Raw genomic sequence first — 27067 nt, forward strand, 5'->3', positions numbered from 1 at the left:
GACAAAGCTCTTTACATTTCCATTGTCCATTGTCGAATTGGCATAATGACATTCAGGTTGTGACTGCATCATCAGTCGAGTTATGTCTACTGTACTTATTTTCGGATTTTTAAGACATTGTAGACCAGCGAAACAGAATTGCGACTCACAGTTGTAATCACGCAAGCTACAAGATAGTGTACGGATGGAACCGTAAAGCTTTGGCCTTCGCAATCTGTCGAGTTCTTTTGGTCGTCGAGATTCCCTCTGCACTGTAGCGGTTGCGGTGTATTACACTTACGTTAAAAATAGTATACGCCGGTCTGAAACTAATGCTGTTTCACCTCTGAAAATTTGGCTTTAAGGGCAGTTATTTGTGTGTCGTAATGAAATATACAATTTTGAAGCTGTTGCACAGTCAATATAAATAGGCTATTGTGTCTTTTGTTTTGTTTTAACCGATAGATCGGCGTTTTCATACATTTAAATATTATAACAGAAAAATATTTAAATTGATGAAAACGCCGATCTGTTGGTTAAAAAACAAAACAGAGTACTGGACTCTGTTATGTGGTTCTGAGTTGCCAAGAGGGGCTGCTGTCGCAACTACTTAAATGTGAAGATAATCCAAAGTGACCGAAGCATGTAGTCTAATTAAAAATGTGCAACTGAGACGGAGTAATAAATGAGAATTATCTTAAAGAACCTAAATTCTTGTCATTGTTGTTGTTGTTGTCTTCAGTCCTGAGACTGGTTTGATGCAGCTCTCCATGCTACTCTATCCTGTGCAAGCTGCTTCATCTCCCAGTACCTACTGCAACCTACATCCTTCTGAATCTGCTTAGTGTACTGATCTCTCGGTCTCCCTCTACGATTTTTACCCTCCACGCTGCCCTCCAATGCTAAATTTGTGATCCCTTGATGCCTCAAAACATGTCCTACCAACCGATCCCTTCTTCTAGTCAAGTTGTGCCACAAACTTCTCTTCTCCCCAATCCTATTCAATACCTCCTCATTAGTTACGTGATCTATCCACCTTATCTTCAGTATTCTTCTGTAGCACCACATTTCGAAAGCTTCTATTCTCTTCTTGTCCAAACTAGTTATCGTCCATGTTTCACTTCCATACATGGCTACACTCCAAACAAATACTTTCAGAAACGACTTCCTGATACATAAATCTATATTTGATGTTAACAAATTTCTCTTCTTCAGAAACGCTTTCCTTGCCATTGCCAGTCTACATTTTATATCCTCCCTACTTCGACCATCATCAGTTATTTTACTTCCTAAATAGCAAAACTCCTTTACTACTTTAAGTGTCTCATTTCCTAATCTAATTCCCTCAGCATCACCCGATTTAATTTGACTACATTCCATTATCCTCGTTTTGCTTTTGTTAATGTTCATCTTATATCCTCCTTTCAAGACACTGTCCATTCCGTTCAACTGCTCTTCCAAGTCCTTTGCCGTCTCTGACAGAATTACAATGTCATCGGCGAACCTCAAAGTTTTTACTTCGTCTCCATGAATTTTAATACCTACTCCAAATTTTTCTTTTGTTTCCTTTACTGCTTGCTCAATATACAGATTGAATAACATTGGGGAGAGGCTACAACCCTGTCTCACTCCTTTCCCAACCACTGCTTCCCTTTCATGCCCCTCGACTCTTATAACTGCCATCTGGTTTCTGTACAAATTATAAATAGCCTTTCGCTCCCTGTATTTTACCCCTGCCACCTTTAGAATTTGAAAAAGAGTATTCCAGTCAACATTGTCAAAATCTTTCTCTAAGTCTACAAATGCTAGAAACGTAGGTTTGCCTTTTCTTAATCTTTCTTCTAAGATAAGTCGTAAGGTCAGTATTGCCTCACGTGTTCTTGTCATTATAGCCAGGAAATATTATGTACTGAAACCACTAACCACTAATCAAAACAAGAAATTCAACAACAGACTACAGCAAATGCTTTTCTTCTAAATTCTGTGGAGTATTAGCTATTCAGGCAAGGCTGACAAATTAGCCTCCAATTTCCCCCTCCTCAATCTTGACACCGTTTGTAAATTAGCATTAGGATGGTTGGCTGTGCATGAACTGACCGGCAGGTCCTGCATTACGTATCCCACGACGCCTATTCGACGCCCTCCGCGCTCCACCACGACGGACCTGTTGAACTTGCCGACCATAGAGGGCTCCTGAGAGGCGTCCATGTTGGCGAGGACCACCGGGAACTGGATGTGTTCCAGGAAGGGCAACACGCCTCCGACTCCGTCATCAAATTCGTGGTTCCCCAGCGTCTGAAACATAACATAAAACAACTAATATTAGTCTCTGAAGCCCTTTTTTTTCAACTGTAAATTGGCTGTAGCGTTGGTAAGTTTGCGTCTCATGTATCGGCACAGGTGCACAGCAATAACTGTCGCGCAAATCATCGACTTTAACCTCTATTGTCCTCGAGACAAAGTAAAAATAGCTGCAGTCCTATGATTCCACCCCAAGTTTACAGTATGGCAAAGATGGAGTGAAGTTACTTAGTTAAACTCCCCATAAACAATCATTTTTGAATTGAAGCTCCTCTGTCCGTTTTTGCTTTACCAATAGAATTGTTTCAGTTTTGTCTTTTATTTTATTTTCCACGATGTCTCGCTGAAGTTACTGCTCATCGCTGGGCTTTTATTTTCTTAGTATCAAAAGAAATAATGCTCTTCACAGCTTGTACACATTTACATTTTAGTTTTTAAGACCGTATTTACAAACAAAGTTTTGTATATACAAGGTGCTCCATTGATCGTAACCGGGCCAAATCTCACGAAATAAGCGTCAAACGAAAAAACTACAGACCGAAACTTGTCTAGCTTGAAGGGGGAAACCAGATGGCGCTATGGTTGGCCCGCTGGATGGCGCTGCCATAGATCAAACGGATATCAAGTGCGTTTTTAAAATAGGAACCCGCATTTTTTATTATATATTCGTGTAGTACGTAAAGAAATATGAATATTTTAGTTGCACCACTTTTTCGCTTTGTGATAGATTGCGCTGTCATAGTCACAAACATATAACTACGTGGTATCAACATTCCGCCAGTGCGGACGGTATTTGTTTCGTGATACATTACCCGTGTTAAAATGGACCGTTAACCAGTTGCGGAAAAAGTCGATATCGTGTTGATTTATGGCTATTGTGGTCAAAATGCCCAACGGCGGTGTGCAATGTATGCTGCTCGGTATCCTGGAGGACATCATCCAAGTGTCCGAACCGTTCGCCGGATAGTTACGTTATTTAAGGAAACAGGAAGTGTTCAGCCACATGTGACACGGCAACCACGACCTGCAACAAATTATGATGCCCAAGTAGGTGTTTTAGCTGCTGTCGCGGCTAATCAGCACATCAGTAGCAGACAAATTGCGCGAGAATCGGGAATCTCAAAAATGTCGGTGTTGAGAATGCTACATCAGCATCGATTGCACCCGTACCATATTTCTATGAACCAGGAATTGCATGGCGACGACTTTGAACGTCGTGTAAAGTTCTGCCACTGGCAACAAGAGAAATTACGGGACGATGACACATTTTTTGCACGAGTTCTGCTTAGCGACGTAGCGTAATTCACCAACAGCGGTAACGTAAACCGGCATAATATGCATTATTGGGCAACGGAAAATCCACGATGGCTGCGACAAGTGGAACATCAGCGACCTTGGCGGGTTAATGTATGGTGCAGCATTGTGGGAGGAAGGGTAATTGGCCCCCATTTTATCGATGGCAATCTAAATGGTGCAATGTATGCTGATTTCCTACGTAATGTTCTACCAATGTCACTACAGGATGTTTCACTGCATGGCAGAATGGCGATGTACTTCCAACACGATGGATGCCCGGCACATAGCTCGAGTGCGGTCGAAGCGGTATTGAATAGCATATTTGATGAAAGGTGGATTGGTCGTCGAAGCACCATACCATGTCCCGCACGTTCACCCGATCTGACGTCCCCAGATTTCTTTCTGTGGGGAAAGTTGAAGGTTATTTGCTATCGTAATCCACCGACAACGCCTGACAACATGCGTCAGCGCATTGTCAATGTGTGAACATTACGGAAGGCGAACTACTCGCTGTTGAGAGGAATGTCGTTACCCGTATTGCCAAATGCATTGAGGTTGACGGACATCATTTTGAGCATTTATTGCATTAATGTGGCTGTAACAGCACGCGTTCTCAGAAATGATAAGTTCACAAAGGTACCTCTATCACATTGGAACAAATGAAATAAAATGTTCAAACGTACCTACGTTCTGTATTTTAATTTATAAAACCTATCTGTTACCAACTGTTCATCTAAAATTGTGAGCCATATGTTTGTGTCTATTACAGCGCCATCTATCACAAAGCGGTTGTGAAATTAAGATTACTTTGCCTGATAGGCTGAGTGATACAACCATGATAAAAAAAGTTCGATATTGTGTACATTCGTGGATCTGTTAACGTTTTTGCTGCACTCTCGCTATTAAGTGGAACAGGGGTGTGGGTATATTTTTTTCTGGTACACGTTTTAAAGAGAAAATAAAGACTGAGAGTAAAACGAAGAAAGACGAAAGTAATTAAGAGTTGTTGAAATTAGATTAGTGATAAACGTAACATCAACCTTGGGAACCACCAAGCAGACAATTGAAGGAATTCTGCTACCTTGGAAGCAAAATGACATACAGCGAACGAATGAAAGAGAACATAAAAAGCATACTAGCATAGGTAAAGAGGACATTCCTGTTCAAAATGAATACTTGCATCGAACATGGGCATTAATTTGAGGAAGAGATTTCTGAGAATGTACGTTTGGCGCACGTGATTGTATGTTAGTGAAACGTGGATTGTGGGGAAAATGGAAAAGAAGGCAGTCTAAACGTTTGAGATTTGATGCTACAGAAGGATGTTGAGAAGTAAGAGGATTAATATCGTAAGAAGTGATGAGAGTTGGAACACATTCAACAAACAAATGAGGACTTTGGGTGGAACTGCTACTCTGAAATAAGGAGGTTGTTACGGTTAATCAGGGGAGGAATTTGTTGCGAGCCGATCAGATCAGTCGAGCGATCGCTGAAAAAAAGGAAGAAGCCTCAAAGAAGCGATGGTCGAAAAGTTATAGTTTCTATTGCGCAGAGTTACAGCTTTTACACCTTCTGAAGAGGCATGCAGAACCACTTTATGTCGACACAGCAGAAGAAATTAATTTTCAGAAGCTAAACAGGTTCTAGTTGCTAAAAAAACTTCTTGTAAAAACCTATATTACAACATAGAACTAAGAAAAATCCATTATACATGCAGTTATTTTAGCGGAAAGCATACCAGCAGTTTTCACCTGTTGTTAACATTTACACTTGTTCCGCAGCTTCGTGCGGAAGTCCTCACGTAATGTTCGCAGCTGTTGAGCAGCTGTGTTTCTCCGCTGCAGCTCTACGGACATGGCCCTAAATTCCTTCGACTTCTTCTTCACTCTGATAAGAGAGATTTTTGTGTTACAAGCTATACTTTAACTGACGTTGCCGGCGGATGTGCTTCACTCTCAAAATTCGCAGACCCAGCTCGCCTGCCCGAAAAGAACAAAAGCTTCAGTACAACAGAGAATGTTCTTGTTAATGCAGCTTTAGATGTTTCACTGATATGAATCCAGAGCCGTCTCATCAATCATTGCAACTCCACAGGACAGGATAGTTCTTCAGTACATGGGCATCAACCTTGTTTAATCTAATTTTGCGGATATCATTACACCAAGTGAATTTGAACTGAGTTCCAGCAATATTAAACACAGATTAATCGGGCGGGGCGATGCAGTGGTTAAGATGCTGGACTCACATTCACGTCGAAATGGGTTCAACGCTACATCGAGACACTCAAAACACCCCTGTGAAATTTAACAAAAGCCAAGACTTCAGCTACTAAGTTTTCGTCTGTTAAGTTGCCCATCACTTCCCCGAAATTCTCAGAGTTGTTCGCTGTACCGGACTGCATCTTCTTTCTTGCGTAGAAATTTTCACTCAATTTGCTTCTGCGGTTCCCGATATTGTTTATTATGTCGATTTTGTTTTCCTGTGTGTCTGCTCTGGCACAATTACTACTAGCGAGAGGAAGGGGGAAGCGGCTGGGAACGGATAAGAATGTAGTATTTCGCCCACACTTTTTCGCTTTTTAACGAACAGGAATGGTGTACTTATATTGGAAAAAAGTCACAGAAGCAAAAAGAACAAGGAAATCGAGGTAACGAAGGAGTATTGGGTAGAAAAAACAGGTGCTCCACATGTCACTTGTTATCATGTGGCCTGGAAACCAAACTGAGGACTACAATATTAGTTCCACAAAGAGGACTAAAGACATAGCTTTTGTTAGAAATGACGCCATAGTAGTGAATAATATACTTGTAACACCAGAAAATGAAAGTATTCTTATTACCTGACATGTGAAAACGAGAATAACAAAGACACAGATAATATATCCAGCAATATAAGCGGCAAACAAATAAGTATTTAGAACACAAGGCACGAAAAGAAACACGAGTAATAATGGATCAGCTTGAATATGATGGCCGTTCGGAAAGTAAGATCTGATCGGCCGCGAAATGGAAGCCACAGTGAAAAGCAAAAATGTTTTGTTTTCAACAGTTACCTACATCTTCCAGCTACTTCTCCACATACTCGCCTCTCCGACTTAGACATTTGTCATAGCGTTGCACCAACTTCCCAATACCCTCGCTATGGAAGGCAGCCGGTTGTGCTTTCCAAACTTCTCTACGCTAGCCTGCAGTTCGTTGTCTGTGCCAAAATGTTGTCTTCACAGCCAGCAGGTCATGCAAGGAGAAATGAACATCAGAGGGAGTTAAGTCCGGGCTGTAATCAAGTACTTTCCACTGAAAAAGCTTCAGGGCGATCCTCATTACCCCTTTAGTGTGCGGCCGAGAATTGTCATGAGGAAGGAAATGCATGACAGGTACGTTATGTGGGGTTGCATGAAATCAGGTAAAAACAAGCAACGAGCACCCGTGCATGGCGGGAGATACTATTGTTCCAGGCATTTTTACGTCCTCACTGTGTGCTCCGAACTGAAAAGAGCTACGTGACGCGATCGACAGGCATATTAGAGACACTGCCCAACACGTCTGTGCAAAGCGTCATCGTATTTTAGGTGTCGTTTCCATTTTGCGAACTATCGGATCTTACTTTCCCACAGGAACTTATAAGTAAAGCAAACACGTGGGATTAATTGGTGAGATCGTCAATGCTAGGGCCAAATTATCTTGCAAAAAGGTAAAGAAATCGTAAATCCGAAGGCTGATTTGAGCCCTACAACACCTCAACACCTTGATAAGCAAGATCTCATTTAACGTGGTATGCCAATGTCGTTGCGTCTGCCCTTTGACTTGACGCATCCAGCCGAGCTACAGTTTATCGTTTGCTTCGAATGACGTTGCAACTCGGTTTTTTTCCAATTGCCGGCCGCGGTGGTCGAGCGGTTCTAGACTCTTCAGTCCGGAACCGCACGATCGCTACGGTCGCAGGTTCGAATCCTGCCTAGGGCATGGATGTGTGTGTGTCCTTGGGTCAGTTAAGATTAAGTAGTTCTAAGTCCAAGGGGACTGATGACCTCAGATGTTAAGTCCCATAGTGCTCAGAGCCATTTGAACCATTTTTTTCCAAGTTGCCAGAGGTGAAAGAAGTGATATGCGACACAGAAAACGTCAAACCGTTGTGTTGGATCGGTAGACTTGCACTTAACCACTGATCCCCCGAAATCTTTCCTTTCGCCTGCTATCCACTCACCGATTGAGTTATCCAATGAAAACAGAAGCTACTCCACACTGTACCATGACCGCCTCCATCAATAAGTAACGCCGAAAGCTTCATGCTAAAATTACGTTGGGGTCAACCGGAACTCCACACTCAAAATTTCTGAGGTTTTAGAGGGATATTTTCTGAGTTGGTTCTTTTTTTTTTTTTTTTTTTTTTTTTTTTTTTACAAAGGGCCCATGATCATGCTCGTTGCAGAGCAATAATGTAATTATAATTTATTCGACTTGTTTCTCCAATTACCTTTACAACAGTGAAAAAGCCTGTCGGTTCTAGGCGCGCAGTCCGGAACCGTGCGACTGCTACGGTCGCAGGATCGAATCCTGCCTCGGGCATGGATGTGTGTGATGTCCTTAGGTTAGTTAGGTTTAAGTAGTTCTAAGTTCTAGGGGACTGATGACCACAGCAGTTGCGTCCCATAGTGCTCAGAGCCATTTGAACCATTTTTGAAAAAGCCTGTAATATGCAAAACGTACAATACAAAATACAGAGTGATGCAAATATTCTCAGACGAAACAAGTATACCTTTATATCAGTGTGTTCATTGTGTAGAATTCCGTATATAACAAACGCAGAACCATTTCATTACAGGTACTGTTCAAAATAACAAGTTTCTTTGAGTGATCACCATTCGTAGCGGACACAGCAATATTCGTTTTGTAAATAAAAATAAACTATTTTCTTGCTGTAAAGAACAGGGTGTTTGAAAAATAACTTCCAGGCTTTAATGTGTCCTAGAATCTGTACAAAGTGACATACAATATTCTAGTTTGTGGTGTTTGATTCGTCAACTCTCCAAGTTTGGCTCCGCTGCAGTTGGCAGGTCTGCTTGACCTTGAACACCAGTGCTGTTTTTTTTCCTTTTCCCTCAGTTTAGTCCAGGTGTGCATGCAGTGCACTGCAGAGCAGCTCAGCAATAATGTGTACTCCGCAACAGAAAACGCATTGTGTTATTTGACTTATGAAAACTGACTCAGTTATAACAGTGTAACGTAATATTAGAAATCAGTATAGTGGTGAGCCACCTACAGCAAAAACTATCACTGCCTAAAGTCTTTCAAAGAAACCGGTAGTGTTTTAAACCAGGGACGTTTACTGTGACAAGTTGACAGAGTACGTCCTTCTCCAAATGTACGACATTGAGGCGGAAAAGGAGCTCGTCTTTTTCCAACAAGATAGCGCCTCACCGCATTGCAGTAACCATGTGCGTGCGGCTCTTGACACTCGCTGTCCAGGAAGGTGGATAGGCAGGGCTGGACCAATACCTCGGCCACAACGAAGCTCGGACTTAAACCCACTGGACTTTTTCTTTTGGGTCCACATAAAAAATGTTGTTTACAGTAAAAAGATCAGAGACATCAGTCATTTATGGGAAATGATCGTTGCGGCGGTTGGGACAGTTACACCTGAAATGTTGATGAATACGTGGCGAGAAGTGGAATATCGTCTCGACGTGTGTGGGGCAACAAATGGATGCCACGTTGAAGTCTACTAACATAATTGGAGGAATTCTCTTTCATGAGATGTACTCACTGATGTAATTTCTCATTAATTTCCCCGTTAAATTTATATTTAAAACTAGTTAGTTCTTTTTCAAATACCTGTATTTTATTTGTTCCAGTCGCGTTTCAGCTTTTACTTTAAGACACCTTCAGTGGACTCTAGTGCATAAGTTCGTGGCGTTTTTTCATAAGTTTAACAAACACAACTGATACACGTAACAGGGACTTTAGTCATCAATGATACCTTCTCTTTCACTATTTACAACTGTCTGCCAACGCTGGGGTAACTTTTCGATTCCACTGCTGTGGAAATCGCGTGGTTTTGAGGCGAATAACTCGTCGAGCCATGTTTGAAGCGCATTTTCGTCTGGAAAGGTAGTTCCTTGAAGACTGTTCGATAGAGAGCGGATAAAGTGAAAATCTGTGGGCGCAAGAGCAGTTGAATAAGGTGGGTGGGGGGATGACTTCCCAACCCAACTCCTGTATAGCATTTTTTGTCAGAGTGCGGACTTTTGCTATCGTGGAGTAGCATCACTTCACACAGTCTTCCCGGTCGTTGTTTCAGGACTGCGTCTGCAAGACGTCTCAGATGTTGACCATAAATGTCAGCAGTGATGGTTACACATCGGAGAAGCAATTCGTAGTACACCACACCGTCGCTGTTCATAAAAATGGTTCAAATGGCTCTGAGCACTATTGGACTTACCATCTGTGGTCATCAGTCCCCTAGAACTTAGAACTACTTAAAGCTAACTAACCTAAGGACATCACACACATCCATGCCTGAGGCGGGATTCGAACCTGCGACCGTAGCAGTCGGGTTCAGGACTGAAGCGCCTAGAACCGCTCGGCCACACAGTCCGGCTCCGTCGCTGTTCCACCAGACACATGTCGTTATATTTTGCGGACTCGCGCAGGTCTTTTCACTGGAAGTTGCTGCTTTGTCTGGGGTCAACCATTCCTTTCTTTTCTTTATGTTAGCATAAAGACACAATTTCTCGTCACCAGTGACGAATGATCGGCGTTCTTCACTTACTAATTGATGACGAGCAAGCAGGTATGCACATACCACTGATTTTTGTGATTTTTGTATTAGAGCATGCACTCGATTTTTGAACCACCCCATCGCATGCAGAAGTCGCACAATGGTGGAATGATCACAGTTAGTCACATATGCCAGTTCCCGAGTAAACTTACGTGGATCATTGTGGATTAATATGTTTAAACGATCTTAATCAAACCCCGAAAGTCTTCCTGAACATGGAGACTCACTAATCAAAACGATCCTCCTTAAAACGAGAAAATCGTTTTCTTGTTGTACTCTGTCCAATGGTCTTATCCCTACACAGGGCACAAATGTTTCTGGTTGCCTCCGCTGCCGCCATCCCTCTGCCGAACTCAAACAGAAGAGTATGCCGGAAATGTACAGATTTCGCCACTTGGCACTCCGTTTTCTAAAATCCACTGTCTCCAAATGACAAAATAACAATACGTAAACTCAAATAGCAACAGTCAACTACAAATAAAAAGTGACAATTCATAAATATAACCATAGCAACAGGAGTATCAACATGCAAAACAAAAACGCTACGAACTTATGCACAAACCTAATTCAATGATACACTGTACACAGACTGTATCGTTCTAGATCGCAGTGAAGATGCCTTAAAGTAAAAGGCGAAACGCGTCTGGAACAAATAAAGTACATTGCAGCAAGCAAAGAGCTGTTATTATCTACCAAATGAATATTGTTCAAAACGTCCGCCATATTGACACTGTAGGTTACAGCGAGACATAACCGATCCCAAAATTTGGAATAGATTTACGACATCGCCTAAAAGATGGAGTCTATAGGTGTCTTATATCTCATGACCGAGTTGGCAGTGGAACAGAAACCCCATCACCAATCCATTTATGGCCAAGTGGTATGTTGATGATATCAATATGGTTCCTAACAACTACTCCAAAGTGTGCCGGCACCACGTCGTGTTTAAACCACATACCTTTTGCTGGTCTATATGCCTTATCTACACGAGATCGGCATCTTAATCTTCCGATTTCGCGAAGTTAGTGATAGAGGGTGGCCGGATCCTCTTTCTGTCGCCAACCATTTTCCCCCCGGAATGGAATTTGTGTGCACCGACTGTCTGCATCTAATGCTATCCCAGGTGAAATTGTGTGAATGTTTTCTAAATGCTTGTGAATCGTGTAACTGATGCGGGACGTTGTTAGCAGCCCGAAGTTCACCTAGTGCAGTGATTCCCAACCTGGGGGTAATTACCCCATGAGGGGTAAAAACTAAACGATTCTATTCTGTTTCAGTCACAAAACTAAATTATTTTCAAAAGATCATTACTATTATCATAGTTTTGCAACACTCTTATATTGTTTTGATATAAGTTATCAATAACAACTTTTTTCAATTAGTAGCATTAATCCTGTGGAGGTTACAGGTTCCTCACATAGTCCATCCACTCACACATACTCATATGTTGTGCTTTGTAGTGTACATTGCTGATGATAAAATTGAGACATATATGTGACAGATCTAAATATCTCAAGAAAATGTCTTCTCCAAGTTGTAGGTAGTACCTGCATTCGTCCATAAATTGCTTCATTACTCGCCTCGAAATAGATAAATGAATTAATTGGCAGCACTACGCAGCAGTATTATTATTAGAATGGTTAGACAAAAAGCATTAGCAGCCTCAAATCGTCCAATTTGTTCCGCTTCAGAAGTGTGGGGTTCAGCTATCAAGTGATTCGCAAACGGTGAGTGTAGTGCACACATCTGAACTAGTTTGATTTTAAATGAGGTTGTAGTGAATAAGTCAAGCAAGTGCCGCAATGGACAGGAGTAATGCACGGAAAGTATATTTTGTAACAAATGTTTACCCTCACAGTGGATAGTTAGCTTTGTTACCAGAGGAGCTGTGGGTAGCACTTGCGATGCACTGCAAATTACTTCATCATTCATTCTACAGCTTAGTTGGATGCTAAAGTTGGTCATAATGTGGGGCAGGGGGAGGCGAGGGTACTAGCTAATGTCTGATTGCACTCATCGTTAATGGCCGAAGAAAGGTTGGGAATTACTGACCTAGTCGGATGTAAGAAACCGACTATAAACCACATCCAGGCTGACCGGTGCATTGGCCCTCCATCAGGGATTCTATTAGAGGCCTGTGCGCCTCCCTGAATCCCTAAAGCGCCGTGTTAACGCTTGGAGCTATACAGACGGATCCCATGATTAAATCATACAATCTGAAGAATTCTTGGAGGCGCTTCTGGGAACTAAGGATGACTTTTTGGAGGAGCGTTTCGTAAAGAACTCTGTTCTGTTTATCGGCAATTGAATAAGGTCCAGTCGTTGACAATACATTCTTCCAAGACTTTTCCCCTCCTCCCCTCCCTCCATATACAATCACAGCAAAGTTGTATTAGGATCCATGCACTCCAGTTCGTGTGGGCTGTAGTCAATCAAATGGTTCAAATGGCTCTGAGCACTATGGGACTTAACATCGATGGTCAGCAGTCCCCTAGAACTTAGAACTACTTAAACCTAACTAACCTAAGGACATCACACAACACCCAGCCATCACGAGGCAGAGAAAATCCCTGACCCCGCCGGGAATCGAACCCGGGAACCCGGGTGTAGTCAATCGACACATGGCTTTTCATACTGTTGAATATTCTGTATCTTGTATATGTAGCTCTACCTGTAAACAACATGAAAGCAGGAAAATTGTGGCACATTTCTCAGTGAGCCAATTCGCAAACACCACTCGACGTGGAACGTCCGCTGGCTGAAAAGATGTACCTTTTGTGGATGTTAACGAGTGCAATCGTTGTTCATGTACGTTCTGAAAATATTTATCTGACTCTTGTTCAGACCCCACACAACGTTCCGACTACTTGAGCTCGATTGTGGCCAACAGCGTGAAACACGTTCTCTGGAAGATAGGCTGTTCTAGCGTGCTTCGCATGGCCATTATATTCTAAGACAAAAGATTCCCGTTTCTAGTAGCAGCATCTGTATAGATGTAAAAGTACTGTGATGTGATTTCCGCCGCTGCGGGAACAGCTCTGCTTACCGTCATTGCACCTTCTTCCATTGCCTTCAGCGAACCCGTACATGAGTTGCATATCTACCAACTCTTCATCTTTAAACGTAAACACGCTGCTATGTATCATTGTTACGTAGAGCTACTGAAAAAAAAGCAACGAGACAGAACCAATCAGTAATGGATACGTTTTTGAAGTCGAAGATTAAAGTACGCTGCGTAGAAACTGACAGATTACTCTTGTAGCCGACGTACTGAGAAGTGAAGAAAGCGAAATCGGTCACAGTTCCACAAATATATACAATCTAGACGCACAATAAGACTTTTTGTACCATCACTAATTGCGGAGTTTCTCCTAAAACGGCAACACGTAGATGTTTAAACTTTCCATCGTTGATGGAACCGCAGGAACGGAGTCGTTTGATGAATTGAGAGCAAGATTGAATTTACCTCAGACTGAATTAAATGAACTTCAGGTTTGTTGTTGTAACATGATCTATTTTGAGACTACTAGATTGACATTCAGATTACCTGATACATACACATAACCTCGTCATGTGATATGTCTTGCTGCAGAACAGAGGCGATAGCGCGGCATAGACCTAAGAAAAATATTTCACACATCGATTTGATATAAAAGTAACAGATGCATCCCTCAGATGATCAGTTTGGCTTTAGGGGAGGTAAAGACACTAGAAAGGCAGAGCTAACATTGCTCTTGACAATGGAAGCAAGGCTTAAGAAAAATCTAGACACTTGTGTAGAGTTTATGGATCTAGGAAAAGCATCTGATAATGTAAAATGTCGTAACGTCCAAAATTCTCATGAAACAGATGTAACTTATAGGGACAGGTAAATAATATACAATGGCTCAAATGGCTCTGAGCCCTATGGGACTTTACATCTATGGTCATCAGTCCCCTAGAACTTCGAACTACTTAAACCTAACTAACCTAAGGACGTCACACAACGCCCAGCCATCACGAGGCAGAGAAAATCCCTGACCCCGTCGGGAATCGAACCCGGGAACCCGAGCGTGGGAAGCGAGAACGCTACCGCACCACCATGAGATTCGGGCAATATATAATGTGTTTCAGGAGTGCGAAGGAGTGCCTGGTCCCCAGCACGAATGCGCCCGGCGGACTTAGGTCGAGGTCCAGTGAGCCAGCGTCTGTGGATGGTTTTTAGGCGGTTTTCCATCTGCCTTGGCGAATGCGGGCTGGTTCCCCTTATTCCACCTCAGTTACACTTTGTCGGCGATTGCTGCGCAAACTAGTTCTCCACGTATGCGTACATCACCATTACTCTACCACGCAAATATAGAGGTTACACTCGTCTGGTGTTAGACGTTCCCTGGGGGGATCCACCGGAGCCCGAACCGCACAATAACCCTGAAAGAGTGGTCCGGTGTTGGGCGGGGCCGCGGAGGGGTGAAGTGGATTGCGGTAGACGTCGTGGGGTTGTGGACCAATGCGGTAGCTGCGGGGACGGAGCCTCTCCGTCGTTTCTAGGCCCCGGTTAACGTACAATACAATATACAATGTGTATAAGCACCGAAAAGAATAATAAGAGTGGACGATCAAGAACGAAGTGCTGGGATTAAAAAGTGTGTAAGATAGGGATGTGGCCTTTCTTCCCTACAGTAAAATCTACACATCGAAGAAGCAACGAAGAAAATGAAAGAAAGGTTCGGGATGAGGATTAAAACCGCAAGTAGGCTGTTTAGGTTTTTTTATTGGTAACGCCACGTAGCGCTCTGTATGGAAATCACTGGCTGTGCCGTGTGCAGTCTGTGGCTGGTCGGCATTGTTGTAATACTCGCCATTGTAGCGTTGGCCAGCTGGATGTTAACAGCGCGTAGCGTTGCGCAGTTGGAGATGAGCCGCTAGCAGTGGTGGACGTGGGGAGAGAGATGGCGGAGTTTTGAAATTTGTGAGACTGGATGTCATGAACTGCTATATATATTATGACTATTAAGGTAAATACATTGTTTGTTCTCTATTAAAATCTTTCATTCGCTAACTATGCCTATCAGTAGTTAGTACCTTCCGTAGTTTGAATCTTTTATTTAGCTGGCAGTAGTGGCGCTCGCTGTATTGCAGTAGCTTGAGTAACGAAGATTTTTGTGAGGTAAGTGATTTGTGAAACGTATAGGTTAATGTTGGTCAGGGCCATTCTTTCGTAGGGATTTTTAAAAGTCAGATTGCGTTGCGCTAAGAAATATTGTGTGTCAGTTTAAGCACAGTTATGTATAATTTTACCAAGGGGCCGTTTCAAAACTGAGTGGAAGGATATCAATGACAATATTCGGTGATGAAGCTGCTATCCTTAGTGAAAACAAGGAATCGTTACAGGACATACTGAATGGAACTAAGAGTCTACTAAACACGGGCTATGTATTGAGAGATGAAAGATAACGAGCAGTAGCAGAAATGAGATTAATGAGAAACTTGGCACCAAAATTGGGTGTAACGAAGTATACAAGGTGAAGGTATTCTACTACTTTAGAAGCAAAATAACACGTGACGGACGAAGAAAGGAACAAATAACAAGGAGACTTGCACAAGCAAAGAAGTCACCCTGGCCAAAAGAAGCTTAGTAGTATCAAGCCTACTAGCATTAATCTGAAGCAGAAATTTCCGATGATGTATGTTTAGGACACAGCATTATATGGAATCCAGTGATGGACTGCGGGAAAGTCGGGAAATACGAGAATCGAAGCGTTTGAGATGTGGCTTTATAAAAAGATGTTGAAAATTAGGTGGAGAAGAGGAACATACAGAGAATACTGACAAGGCGTGGGGATAAGATGATGGGACACGTGTTACGACATCATGAAAAGACTTCCATGTTGCTAAAAGGAGCTGAAGAACGTAAAAACTGTACGGCAAAACAGACACTGGAGTGCATCCAAAAATCAATTGAGGACATCAGATGCGAGTGTGACTCTGGGATGAAAAGGTAAGCACAAGAGAGGAATTGGTTGTGAACGAGTCAGAAGAAATGGATGATATTACAATAAAAATTTAAGATCAGTTAGTTGCAGTCTGAGGAAAATTTCCTTTTTACGCTGAAACAACGCGTTAATATTTGCCCCAGAATGTTGTTGTTGGAGTTCGAACACATCCTGTATAGCCAAATACACAGAGGTGACGAAAGCATGGGATAGCGATGTAAACATATACAGACGGCGGTAGTATCGCGTACGGAAGGTATAAAAGGGGAATGGATTGGCAGATCTGTTATTTGTACTCAGGTGATTCATGTGAAAGGGTTTCCGTTCTGATTATGGTCGCACGACGCGAATTAAGCATTTGAGTGCGGAATGGTGGTCGGAGCTAGAAGCATGGGACATTCCAGTTTGGAAATGTTAGCGAATTCAATAATCCGAGATCCACAGTGTCCAGAGTGTGGTGAGAATACTAAATTTCAGGCGTCACCTCTCACCACGGACAACGCAGTGGCCGACGGCCTTCATTAACGACGAAGAGCACCAGTGATTGTGTACAGCTGTCACTTCTAACAGACAAGCAACACTGCGCGAAATAGCCGCAGTAATCTTCCTAACGTATCCGTTAGGACAGAGCGGCAAAATTTGACGTTAATGGGCTATGGCAGCAAACGACCGACGAGAGTGCCTTTGGTAGCAGCACGACATCGCCTGCGGCGCATCTGCTCGACTTCTTAACATATCCGTTGGACCCTAGACGAATGGAAAACCGTGGACTGGACAGATGAGTCCCAATTTCAGTTGGTGAGCGCTGGTGACAGGGTTCGAGTGTAGCGTCCACCCCGCGAAGCCATGTATCCAAGTTCTCAACAAGGCACTGTGCAAGTTGATGGTGGCCACATAATGGTGAGGACTGTGTTTACTTGGAATGGCCTGGGTCCTCTGGTCCAACTGAACCGATCATTTTCTGGAAATGGTTATGTTCGGCTATTTGGAGACCATTTGCAGACATTCATGGACATCAGTTGCCCAGCAACGATGTCACAGTGCCTCAGTTGTTCGCGATTGGTTTGAGGAACGTTCTGGACAGTTCGAGAGAATGATTTGGCTTCACAGATCGGCCGACATGAATGCTGTGGAGCGTTTATGGGACGTAATCGCGAGTTCAGTTAGTGCACAAAATCCTGCCCAGCAACCCATTCTCAGTTATGGATGCTACGGAGGCAGTCTGGCTCGATATTTCTGTTAGGGACTCACAACGACTTGTTGATTCCATCCACGTTGAGATGCTTATCTACGCCAGGTAAAAGAATGAGCGACACTATGTTAGGACTGCCTCAGTGTTTAGCTGTATAAAGCATGCTCTCAGAGGAAAAATGGGAAACAAGTGCTGTAGAGAAACTGCCAACGACTATTGGAGACTCACCGCCGCGTCCCAGGGCAGCTTGTTGAGGAAGTGCGCGGTGACGTTCCAGGTGAAAAGCGTGTACCAGAGCGTGCCCTGGAAGTTGTCGCCGGCGTTGAGCAGCAGGTAGTTGTCCGGGTGTTGGGCCAGCAGCTGGCGCACCCTGCCCGCGATCCTCGCGAAGCCGCCATAGCAAGGCTGCCGGGTCTGCGACTGCGAGGTCCGGCGGTCGCAGGGGTCGCCGGCGCCGTCCGTCTCGTCGTAGCGCGCGTGCCAGTCGTTGAGGTGGAGCAGGTGCAGCTGGAAGCTGTCCCCTGGAGAGCTGGTGGTGGATACGGGCAGCGCCCTGGCGGCGCCCGCCGCCACCAGCGGCACTAGCAGTAGCGCCAGCGTCTGCATCGCGTCTCGTTTGGTCAGTGCACCCAGAAGCCGCTCGGAGCAGACTGGTCGATGCGTCCGGCGCCGCGCGCACTGAGCGTCACAGCGATAACGAGCCCGGCAGCTGCGCGCTGCCAAGGCCGCGCCGCTCCGTACGCGCTCGCTGGCACACAACCTGTTGTGATTCAGCCGTGCAGCTAAATCTACCGAATCTACGTTTACTCACACTTTAGAAGGCATTGTACATTGCGTGACAGAGGATACTTTCTCTGTCTCTCTCTCTCTCTCTCTCTCTCCCCCCCTTCTCTCTTTGTTTTTTTTTTTTTTTTTTTTTAATTATTCATCAGTTGTCTGACTGGTTTGATGCTGCCCGCCACGAGTTCCTTTCCTGTGCTAATCTCTCATCTCAGAGTAGCACTTGCAACCTACATGCACAATTGTTTGCTAGATGAAATCCACTCTCTGTCTTCCTCTACAGTGTTTTTGCCCTCTTCAGCTCCCTCCAATACCACGGAAGTCATTCCCTGATGTCTTAACAGATGTCCTATCATCCTGTCCCTTCCCCTTATCAGTGTTTTTCACATATTCCTTTCCTCTCCGATTCTCCACGGAACCTCCTCATTCCTTACCTTATCAGCCCACCCAATTTTCAACATTCATCTGCATAAAATTGGAAGGAGAATCAGCATCGGTAGTATTTTTTTGTTTCATTATCCACAAAATCCTCAGTGCTGTAATATACAAATAAAATTGGTAGGCACTGGTGTCAACAAGCTTAGAGCGATCACATAAACTATACCAGTCAGATACAAAGTTTAAGTACGATAATAATATTGGCTATAGTGGTAGATTTACACTCAAACAACAATTTTTGCTTGGTTTGTAAAGTTTATTCTCATACAATCACTCTTTCCACCCTCTCTCTCCCCCTCATTTTCTCTTTCTCTTCTTCGCCCTCTGTCTCCAGCCTTTCATATCTGTCTATGAATTCTAACCATAAATTGTTATTTGTGTATAATTTTGTCACTGTAGCCAATATTATTATCGTACTTCAAGTTTGTAACATTTCAGCTGATTGTATAAACGAGTATGACGTTTAAGCTATTTTAACTTGTCGAAATCGGTTTTATATACCACCTGAAGTATTTATTCCAATGCATGTATTCTGCACCTCAAAACAAATACCTCCAAATCCTTTATAAATTTATTCTGTAATAATGTTCTTACGATGTCTGTTCTTTGTACTTTTTGATAAAGTTTCCTCTTTGTTATATGATCCTTGCACCCAATAGGTTCCACACGCCATATTTATTTATAGAAAATGACAGTGTACATGTGATGTATTACGACAGTGAAAGGAACCTGTGACTACTGGAGGTACTCTATTTTACTAATTTTAAGTTTACCGTTAGATATACGTTTAATTTTTTGTCAAAAGAAACTCAAAACCATGTTCTGAAATAGTGTTTTGTTTCTCCACTAGACAGTGCCACAAGTTCCTCCAAAACATCTTAACAAAACACATACAAACGTCATACTAACAAATGTAAATCCACCTGATGATGGACATTTAAACCTTTGAAACGCGTCGTGGAGATAAATAAACAGTGATTGGTTACAGTAAACTTGTTGTTTCATCGAATGTCAGTAACAGTCAGGGTAAAGCCTAACCTAAAATGTTCACATTTAAAGGTAGTGCTAGTCAGCTTTTGATGTCATTCCTCTGTCCGTCATTGGTTATTTGCTCCGTAGATATAAGAATTCCGAAACTTCATGACCATCAAACCTTATATTAAGTTTCTCGCTGTTCTCGTTTCTGGTACTTTTCAATACTTCCGTCCTTCCTCAATCTACTCTCAATCCCTATTCTCTACTCATTAGACTGTTCATTCCATTGAGCAGATCTTGTAACTCTTCTTCACTTTCACTGAGGATAGCAATGTCATCAGGAAATTGTATCACTGATGTCCTTTCACCTTGAATTTTAATTTCTCTCCTGGACCTTCCTTTTATTTCCATCATTGCTTCTTCGATGTACAGGTTGAACAGTAGGGGTGAAAGACTACATCCCTGTCTTACACCCTTTTAATCCAAGCACTTCGTTCTTGGTCGTCCACTCTTATTATTCCCTTTTGGCTCTTGTACGTATTGTACATTATCCGGCTCCCCCTACAGCTTACCTCTATTCTTCTCAAAATTTCAAACATCTTGCACCATTTTATATTGTCTACCCCTTTTTCCAGGTCGACAGATCCTTTGAACGTTTTTTTTTATTTTTCTGTAGCCTTGCTTCCATGATCAACCACATCTCTGTTGCCTTTACGCTTATTAAAACCAAACTGATCGTCATATAACACATTCTCAATTTTCTTTTCTTTGTTGCAAAACCCCAAAAGGGTAAAAGGCGTCATTAATATTAAACATCGAGCGGGCGCGCAGATTTTCGTAACACAAGCGGCTGCGCGCCGTGCTTTCTACACATGTAAAGGACAGCTGTCTTCATGTTACCAGGATAAACATGTATGAGCAGAATCATAGTTAAATCTTAGTCTAATTGAACAACGATAAAATAGGGGCTTGTGCTGCTAGCTCGGAATCTAGATCATTTTCGTGCACTGATAGCGAACTTTTTCTCACCTGGCTCGTTGTTTATTTTACATTACTACTGGTGACTTGCCCCTATAGCAATACAGCTTATCACTGTGATAGCTAAAGCAATAATGAATTAATAGAAGCGGGCTCGCAACTGTAAAACTACAATGGAACTGTACAAGACAATGTTATTTCTGGTTGGCGCTCTGTATACATAGGCGCGCCTGCTCGTGGGTTAAATCATTTTACAACCAAGACTGTTTTCATTCAGAAATAATTCTAAACTGTTAGCTGTATCACCCTGCCACCATGGAATGGAAAAATGATTAAAAACAGAATCCTTATACCATTATTTTGTTGTGCGTCTGTCTATCTGTTCAACCGTTAAGACCTTTTTTTCTCAGGAACGTCTACAGACATGGAGCACAAATTTGTATCACATACCAACGTCTACGGTACGTTGGCTGTGTGAAAAATTTAAGCTCCTTAGTTAATGCAATGAAAACATACAGTCACGTGTGTCAACTTAAAGATTAATTTTACAGAGGGTGTTCCGTATCTACGTTCAAATTAATGGAGGTTAGGGAGCATTTGTATATCCAGCAGAACGATCGTCTGCCACCATGATACAGTACAGGGTCAAAGTATGAATATTACACACTTCATTATGCTTAGGCAAACTGAACAAATCGGTTGATTCTTTTGCATTTAATGTCGTCTATGGGACTTAACGGAGGCACCATTACTTCATTCGCGATTCCTTGGAAACCCCTCCCCCCAATCTCCAAAAAATGATTTTTTACTACTTTTTCCCCGTCACCAGCGGATCAAAACCCAGACGAGGACTACAAGACGTCTATACACAATAAATGGCTGAAATGTTCGCGATATATTTCTAAGACCCCGATCTCGAACAACTTTGAACATTTTTTTGATATGTTTATCCTTTCCCAAGATACAGAGTTTGGAAGTTACCCTACTTCTACACGTAAAATCCGGTATGAGGCGTAATGTAAACAATAAATAACCACAGTAAATTGCTTAGATTTTACAGATTTGCTCAGATTTTAACGGTATATTCGCTAGGCATTTATCTAGAACAACTACCTCCCCGTTTTCAAAACTCTTTATCCTTTATTGAGAAATATCCCAAAAACTTGCTTTTTGGGTACCAAAACCCAACCACTGGTTCTGAGACGACTATGCACAGCAAATGGCTGTAATTTTTACTATGCGTTTCTAAGATACCAATCTCGAACAGCTTTGAAAAATTTCATCCTATCTTTATCCGTTTCCGGAATGCAGAGGTTCAAAGTTACCCTACTTATACTCGCAAAATGGGAATGTAAAATGTGGTGTGAGGCGAAGGCACAGTTTAAAAAGTAACGTAAGACGGAGAAATATGGTGTAAAATGTCTCCGTTATCATGTGGGAGCTCCATGGTGTAGTGCTGAAGCGCGTGCCCAATATTTTTGCAGATAAAATTCTGCCTGAGGTATAAGTTTCACTTACTCGTAACTAAACAAATTTTACTGACCACTAAATTTCTTTTTATATGGATTACATACCCTGCTGCAGCAGCAGATAGAAGGGAAACAACGGAAAAATGCTGCTATCGGAGCATACAAAATGCGAATATGTTCCTGCTTATTCAAAAGACTCTGATTGAAAAGTGGGTTACCAGCTGCCTCATTCTACCTTCCTCAGCCCCTTTATAAATTTACCAAAAATGATGGCATTCGAACATATTTGCGCTTTTTTATGGTGTTAAAGAAGACGTGACAGTGGCAAGGAGAAGAAAAAGTAATAAATACTGAAAGATAGTAGACAGCGGTTGCGTTAGAGAAAGAGCAAAGGTGACAAGAGCAAAGGTGACAGTAGCAGTGTGAGAGAAAGAGAGGGACACATTGACAGTGGAACATAGCTGACACTGACAGAACTGTGCTAGGAAAAGAGTGAAGGAGAGAGTGCCACGGTCGGGGAGGGAGGCGGGGGGCGGGGGAGGAGGGGAGAGGGGGGTGGAGAAGGAAAGAGAAAAAGGAACGAGGCATGGGTGAGAATCAGTGATAATGGAGACAGAGTATATGACAATTACAACGAGGACGAGAGTATTAGTGAGAAGAGACAGCATCAGTTGTAAGGAAGGAATAACATATTAGAGGTAAGAAAGCAAGAGGGAGACATAGTGAGCTACAGCTAGGAGAGCTTGTGTGGGTTTGAGGTGAGTTGAGTGTTACAAAAAGCGCAAATATGTTCGCCTGCCAAAATGTTTGGGGATAATAATATTAAAGGTGCAGACGAAGGTAGCACAAGGTAGCTGATACCCCACTGTCCAGTCAGAGTCTTTTAAGTAAACAAGAGCATATTCACGTTGTTTTTTTGTTTTGTTTTTTGTGCTTCGATTGGAGCATTTTTCCTCTGGTCTGATTTCCTACGTGACGACCGGCCGTATGTAGCTGTGATGCCTGCAGTGTAGCAAATTTCATTGGTAGTGCTGACACATTTGTACACCAGTTAGTTTATTCAGTGGTTTTTTCGAAGCCGAGCATTAAGTGGAAAGAAGGATTACCTGTGTCGAACTGCTTTCTCTTTATGAGTCTGGCGGTGACGATTTCTTGTCAAACATTGTCTCGTCTACTATCAACTCCGAAGCCAATTGTGAGGCTCTTGCGAAACTAAGGAAGAGGAGGAGATTCGAGTTTAAGGTGCCGCCAACAACGAGGTCATTAGAGACGACGCAGAAGTTCGGATTACGGGAGGATGGGGAATGTAGTCGACCCTTTTGCAGAGAAACCATCCCGGCATTTGCCCACGAAATTGAAGAAACGATTACAGCGTGTTCGTGACAAAAATATAAATGTATTTCTCCTTCTCCACGATAACGCAAAGCTACACACAATAATGCGCACCCGAGAGGAGACCACAAAAATTCTGTGGACTGTTCTTGCTCATCCGCCCTACAGCCCAGACGTTACATCATCTAACTTTCACCTGTTTGGACCACTGAAGGGTGAACTCTGCAGGGAGCATTACAGCAATACGAGGCCGTCACTGATGCAGCAAGAACTCTGTTGAGACGCAGACCTGGAGAGTGGTACCGTACGCCATAGAATTGAAAGGAGATTACGTCCAAAAATAGGATTGCAGAGCCAGAGAACTGAGGAAAGAGATAATTGGTTACTCATGTTGGACTGTGTAAAATAGCATGTTATCAATGGTTCGGAATTCATTATAGGTTTGTTCGAGATATGGTTGCAATGGTTGGAACCAAGTGAAAGCGTTCCACGCAGACATTCTGCTAGTTCCCGTGGTTTGTAACTGGGTGATAGGTGTTCGAGTAGCGGCCAACGGACGGTTGCAAATATTTTCAAATGATCAGAGGAAATTCTTCCGACTGGCTCCAAAGCGTTTAATAACCTTCTCCAAAGAGATCATCGAGCAGATGCTCATAGCTCTTTCAGTTCATTCTCGTAGCATTCTCGTTGAAGATAAGTGCGAAGTTCTTGCTAGCCTTTTAAACGACCATAAATCTCAACCTTGATAAACTCTAATTCATCCTAGTGTCATTTTATTCCCTTCAGGGATCTTTCCGCAAATATGTGTTGCATATGTGAAGCCTGAGACATCAAAACCAAAAATATCTCACTATCCGCTGTTAATCTCATTTCCGAAATGAATTAATGTTCCCTCTTCCACACAGGGGTCCTATAACAAGAGCCGGTTGCGGTGTCACAGACTGTACTCATTGCTATTAACGACAAGCACGTTTTAACTTGTCTCGCCTTAGAAGGGAGGTGGAGTAGATAGAAATAAGCATGCTAGACTGTTAGTTTCATAGCCAGGGACACATTGCAGCCACTCCCTACCAACTTTCTTCAAATTAGATAATTTCCAGCATTTATAAAGCTTGCGCATTTAATACATTGTAGCTTATTAACACTGATACTAATTATTTGCAATGTACTGTCAATGAGCAGATAAATTTGTGTTATCAGAATCAGTGAGACAAGCTTATCAAATTTGTTATCATGTGAATATCAAAAAATGGTTCAAATCGCTCTGAGCACTATGGCACTTAAATTCTGAGTTCATCAGTCCCCAAGGACTTAGGACTACTTAAACCTAACTAACCTAAGGACATCACATACACCCACGCTCTAGGCAGGATTCGAACCTGCGACCGTAGCGGTCGTGCGGTTCCAGACTGTAGCGCCTAGAACCGCTCGGCCACTTCGGCCGGCCTATCATATGAATATAATCAAAATATGTGAAGGAAAACATGATGCTGATGAGGAAAATGGTGTCAGGAATAATGAAGAAATTCTTCAGTTGAATTTTGTATCACTACTTCTCAAGTGCCGACCACAAGTGGGAAGCAGAAAGGTTTGACTCAGTTTCATTCATCAGAATCAGTGTTTCTAAAAAGCCTGCAACTGTCATTCATTCTTTAAATAATGAAACACTGCACCACTTCCGTATTTTTTCATGCTATCAAGACGCGTGTCCAGAATTTCTCATTGTCATGATCGAATATTTACATTAGTACTTTGCGTGTTGTTTGCTGCCTGTCTTGCATTGTAGTCGTCTTTTTAAGTTATAAAACACAGTGCCTCCTCCAATATGCAGAAAACCACACCCACGCAAACTTCACTCATACTAACACGGTGTGTGTGGTTTTCTGCATAGTGTAGGAGGCAATGTGTGGTATCTTGCAACCTCAGAAACACGACACAGTACAAAGTAAGAGAGACGCAACACACATACAAATAGCAAAATAAATACTTATGTGAATATTTGCAACTGGCAATGAGAATAAATTCTCGAAACACGTTGTACTAAGCATGAAAAAAATTCGTACCGGCTGCACTGTTTGATTACTTACATCGGAAACATCTGAGCAACGCTAAGAGCGCAAGTGTCAGCTAGCGCTACAGGTGATCAAAGAAACACGCGAAATATGCGTTCGAGTAATCCCAAAATGTTCTGGCGGTCGAAAGCATCGCGAAGCTGCGCAAAGTAGAGACACTTTGAAAATGGTTTCACTTGGTTCTGATACCTTTACTCGAACGAACCTTATAGCTCTTAACCTTATACACTCTGCTCCACCGTCATGGACGAATGGGATGGACTGTGAATGAAGGCAGGGGGGTGGAGGGGGGGGGGGACGTGGATGGAACGGGGGCAGACCATAAGAGAGATGTGGTGCAGTGGTAAGACAAGAGTATTCGGGAGGACGGCAGTTCAAATCCGTGTCTGACCAGCCTGATTTAGGTTTTCTGTAATTTAATAATTCCCGGTCTCCTCCCCCAAACAACCCAACCGGACCCAACTCCATAATTCCTTTAAAGCTTGTCCCACTGTGATTCTTTGAAAGGGAGCAACGGATTTCCCTTCGCCATCCTTCTTCAAGCCGAGCTTCCGCATCTTCATTAATGACATCATCGTCGACGAGACGTTGGACCCTAATCAACATGCCTCGTTCGAACAGAGCAATGCCTAGTAAAGCAATATTTTTCATCTTGGTTTAGAGCTTAATTTTCTTTTGATTACGTCAGTTTACAAGAAAAGGCGTCTTACGTCAGCGTTTCTTCACCCTGTATAGTCGCCAGGTGCGATATGCTTAAAAAACGTTTGAACTGTGATTCCAAGGAGTATTCCGGCTTTAAAGCCTGCATAAGCTTACGCAGTTACAATAGGATTTGCTAACCGCTACGCGATCCTACGGTTTAGACCTGAAAGGCCATCCGGGAACGACAGTAACACTGCTCAGACCAACAAAATCTGGGAAGGATGCATTTGGGAATAGGATTTTCTGTAGAAGTTTCCTTGATCCATTAAAAGTGTCAGAGTCATCATCATTTTCTTGAGGTCTTATTCCCGCTGCAATGCGGAGTCGGCCTCGATACCATTGATTTGGCAGTGTTAGTTGCAGAGGGCGGCAAGATGCTCTTCCTGCCACCCCCCCCCCCCCCCCCGCCCCACCCCCACCCCTTTCCCCCTCCGGTACGGAATTAGTGTACCCCAGCTGTCTGCGTCTAGTGTAAGCCATGGAATAGTGCGAACGTGTTTCAAATGGCAGCGAGTCGTGTAAGTGAGGCGGAAGGTGGGGACCAGCTCGATATTCACCTAACGGGATGTGGAAAACCGCCTATAAATCACATCCAGGCTGGCCAGCATAACGACCCTCGTCGTTACTCCGCCGGGCGAATTCGATCCGGGGCCGGCGCTCCTATCTGACTCCAGGAAGCAGCGTATTAGTGCTCTCTGCTACCCTGGCGGGTATCAAAAGTGTCAGACTATTTCCATTTAAAATGTTGAATTAACTATTTACGGTCATAAGATTGTTTAAATGAAGGTTCCGCCATTTGACTGT

At 42.9% G+C, this 27067-nt stretch overlaps 2 protein-coding genes across 2 annotated transcripts in view; one reads left to right on the forward strand and one right to left on the reverse strand.

Moving 5' to 3' along the window:
• Nucleotides 1-18202, reverse strand: part of LOC126335183 (apyrase-like) — a 68091-nt gene extending 49889 nt beyond the window's left edge. Inside the window, exons 1-2 of the mRNA XM_049998177.1 lie at nt 17746-18202; nt 2077-2274 (exon numbers count right to left, since the gene is read on the reverse strand). Of these exons, the coding sequence (XP_049854134.1) occupies nt 2077-2274; nt 17746-18123 (576 nt within the window). The 5' untranslated portion in view covers nt 18124-18202. The remainder of the gene's footprint in view (nt 1-2076; nt 2275-17745) is intronic.
• The window catches only part of LOC126335184 (protein 5NUC-like), a 346258-nt gene that overhangs the window by 75882 nt on the left and 243309 nt on the right, over nt 1-27067 (forward strand). The window lies entirely within an intron of this gene.

The sequence above is a fragment of the Schistocerca gregaria genome, chromosome 2 (assembly GCF_023897955.1).
Source record: "Schistocerca gregaria isolate iqSchGreg1 chromosome 2, iqSchGreg1.2, whole genome shotgun sequence".
In the NCBI taxonomy this organism is placed as follows: domain Eukaryota; kingdom Metazoa; phylum Arthropoda; class Insecta; order Orthoptera; family Acrididae; genus Schistocerca; species Schistocerca gregaria.